The 3,218-nt window shown below is 38.1% G+C and overlaps 1 protein-coding gene across 1 annotated transcript; it reads left to right on the top strand.

Moving 5' to 3' along the window:
• The first annotated feature begins 2,714 nt into the window (after window positions 1–2,714).
• LOC128243969 (uncharacterized) lies at window positions 2,715–3,218 on the top strand. The gene has a single exon (XM_052961990.1). It carries the CDS (start codon window positions 2,715–2,717, stop codon window positions 3,216–3,218), a length of 504 nt encoding a protein of 167 aa, XP_052817950.1.

Below are 3,218 nucleotides of genomic sequence, written 5' to 3'. Positions count from 1 at the left end.
GTGTAGTAATGACACTTCATTGGTATATACTGCGTATTAAATATAAAGGATTGCACAATCGATTGAAATACATAAACAAGACCGGACATGTTGAAACTCGTTACGCTATAATACATACTTAACCTCGCTGAGCTGATTTAAGCAGCACGGTAAAAATAAATATCCCTAAGCAGTTGAACATTAAAAGTAACGTCCGTTATCCTACCAAACTCATAAAGACAATTCGTTTGCTTTAATAAATTTAACCCGGGCGGTATGTACTTTAGGTATAACGTCGAAAAAGCGTCGTCTGCAATGGCAGACGGTTCAATACGGTTACGCAAGAGCGGTCTCGAAAAATCCCTCATTTTTCCCTCAATCCAAAATGGCCGCTTTATATAGATAAAGAAGGAAAACTCCAAGGACACCAGCGACCATACTCCTAGCCTTGACTACTATTAAGAAACAACAATGTATGTATTGTTTGTCGTAGTGACGTATATTTACCAAAACCATTTTGCATTTATTTGACCATAATGTAAAACCTGTGGTAGTATATGCCAGTAAGATATTTGAACTGTTAATATAAGTTCAAGAGCTCATAAAACTGAGTATGCTTTTTTCCAATTTAGTGGTGATATGCCTTGTGCAAAGCTACATTTTAATGTGTTCTTTGTGTTTACCAAAACGCAACGAATTCTTCAGTTGTCGGCGCAATATTAGTTCAATTCTCAATGTATACTGATACAGTACTATTAAGTATGGTATTAGAGAGTTATCATCCGAAAGTTTTTTAGGTAGTGTTCTTGCTTCGAAAGATTTCTTGTATTCAAATAAGATAAAAAAAAAAAAAGGTAATATGTATAACTTACACTTCTTTTCAGATCAGGTTAATCCATTCCTGATAAAAAATTGTACAAAACTGTGAACAAATATTCTCCATGTACAAAATACATTTCGAGAATCTGTTTTCTGGTATAGGAAAACTTGGAACATATTCTTTGTTTAAAAGAAAATGTGTAGAGAACATTATTTTAGCATGAGCCAAGAAGTAAGAAAATATTTTCACATTAGTTAGGAATAGAACTTGGCAAATTGAAGAATATTACAGCAGATTGTGTAAGGTGTGTTCTTTTTGACAAGTTCAAGATGAAAACCGCTTTATTTATGAGTGCCAAATGATTTTGAGGGGCTAAGATTGCCGTACAGAATTCAAACTTGTCAAAATATTCTTGTTGGCAATTAAGATAAGTATGTGATCACTCACTTGTCTAATTCTGTATTTGATGTTGTACCAGTTAAGAACTTGTTTGATAAAATAGTACTCGGAATACTGCCGCACTGTCATTTTGCTTATATAATGTACCTCGTAATGTATATTGGTGACAAGAATCCATATTGAATAGGTTGATGTATTAGTAAGTCAGTCTATTAATGAAATGAAATAATGATATTTAATGTAGTTCTTAGAGTACCACTAATTTGATCATGACAGTGTTCTTAAGTTTTTGTAACACGTTTTATTAATATGCCCAATTAACTTGAGTTATTTGTGTCTGAATAATATAAATTAGGCTTATTTACTAATAAATATATACAGTTTATCTTTGATTTATATAGTATAGCATTGACGGCATTATATCAATATATACTGTATACGTATTTTAGTATTTAATCACGATTAAATTTAATCTTAAGCAAAATGGGGGGGGGGGGTGGAGGGCGCGCCTGAATCCGCTAGCGATAAAAGATACACATGACTTAAATTTTTCATAGATTTTTAAGAATCGTTTGACATCAATGTTATATTTTTTATATTTTTTGCTTCAAAGGACAATGGCATAAACTTATTAGATTATTAGATAACATGCATTTGTTTTCATTACAGTTAATATTTGTTTCATATTTTCTTTTTATCATTGTATTTTTTTTAAATCATTTGCATGCCTTAACTTTTTACCGTGATATGATTTTTTTCCTCAAGTTTTCTGTTTGATAATATCAAAACAGACGCTCCATGTCTAGCGTAGACATCCGCCGCTTCCCACTCCTTTGGAAATAACAGAACATGATATATTTATGCCAAATAACAGTTAAAGTAACAATAACGCTACATTATCTCATTCTGATATTTCAGATTTTAGAGCAACAGGAATACCAAATTATAGTGAAACCTTTGCGCCCTGGGAGTGCATGATGGCTTATTCCGCGCCTTCGCATATGGTGTACCTGATACTGTCGCCTATCATTTCCACGCTGCTCGCCTTCGTGAACATGATCACCGTTTACGTGTTCTGTCGCCACTTCCGGCTCGCCTCGCTTTCGCTCATTATTATCGTGAACATCTGTGCGTGCGATATCTTCGTCTGCCTCTTCTCAAATACGTTTTACGTCGCCAATCTCTGGCACCCGACCTATGCATGGACGACAGGTGCCGTTAGCTGCAAGATCTTCAAGTTCCTCACAATGTTGACGAACATCGCCCAGATTTACTTGTTGTGTTTTCTGAACGCGGACCTCCTCGACTGGTATCGGCAACCTCTAGGCAATGGCGGAAGACGCACGGAGTCGTGTTCTGTTGCATCTCGTGGGGCGCCGCGTGCGTGATCTGCATCCCTCGCCTTTTCATGTTTGATGAGAAAGTGTTTACCAAATTTGACTCCAAGTCCAACGCATCTGTCGTCTTGAACTATAACTGTAAAGCCGGCGGAATGGACCAACGCGCAACGAAAGCAATGACGATCATGACGTTCATTCTAGCGTACGTGTTACCCGCATGTTTCATAGTATACACGTTGTTACATTCTCAACTCTTCATGTGGAACAGGCGGTTGAAGATCCACATGATTTGCACCAAAAATGCCGTCACCAAGATGAGCCACCAACTTGCGCTTACCTTTAACCTTACCGCCGCCCTATTCATGCTGATTTGGACCCCGTTTTTCATACTATCGATCGTCGACATTCAGACCGGTCTCATTAACTCTAACCACCACGTCAACATGAATTTCACGCTCCGCTGCACGCTGCTAATCTTTGGCAGCGCCAAGCCGCTCATCTACATCATATGTATTGCTAAGTTCCGGCGAAGCTTGAGGTGCGGCTTTCCACCTGAAGACGAGAATACGACGCGCGCGGACCCAAGTTCCACCGTCTCCCGGCTTAAGACCACCTCTGTTAATCAGACGATCAGCTCCCCGGTAACTATGCTACCGCTTCCGGCCGTCTCAAGCGCATGA

Source organism: Mya arenaria, chromosome 8 (assembly GCF_026914265.1).
Source record: "Mya arenaria isolate MELC-2E11 chromosome 8, ASM2691426v1".
NCBI lineage: Eukaryota > Metazoa > Mollusca > Bivalvia > Myida > Myidae > Mya > Mya arenaria.
Note: the sequence above shows the minus strand (reverse complement) of the source record. Positions and strands in the feature narration are given on the sequence as shown.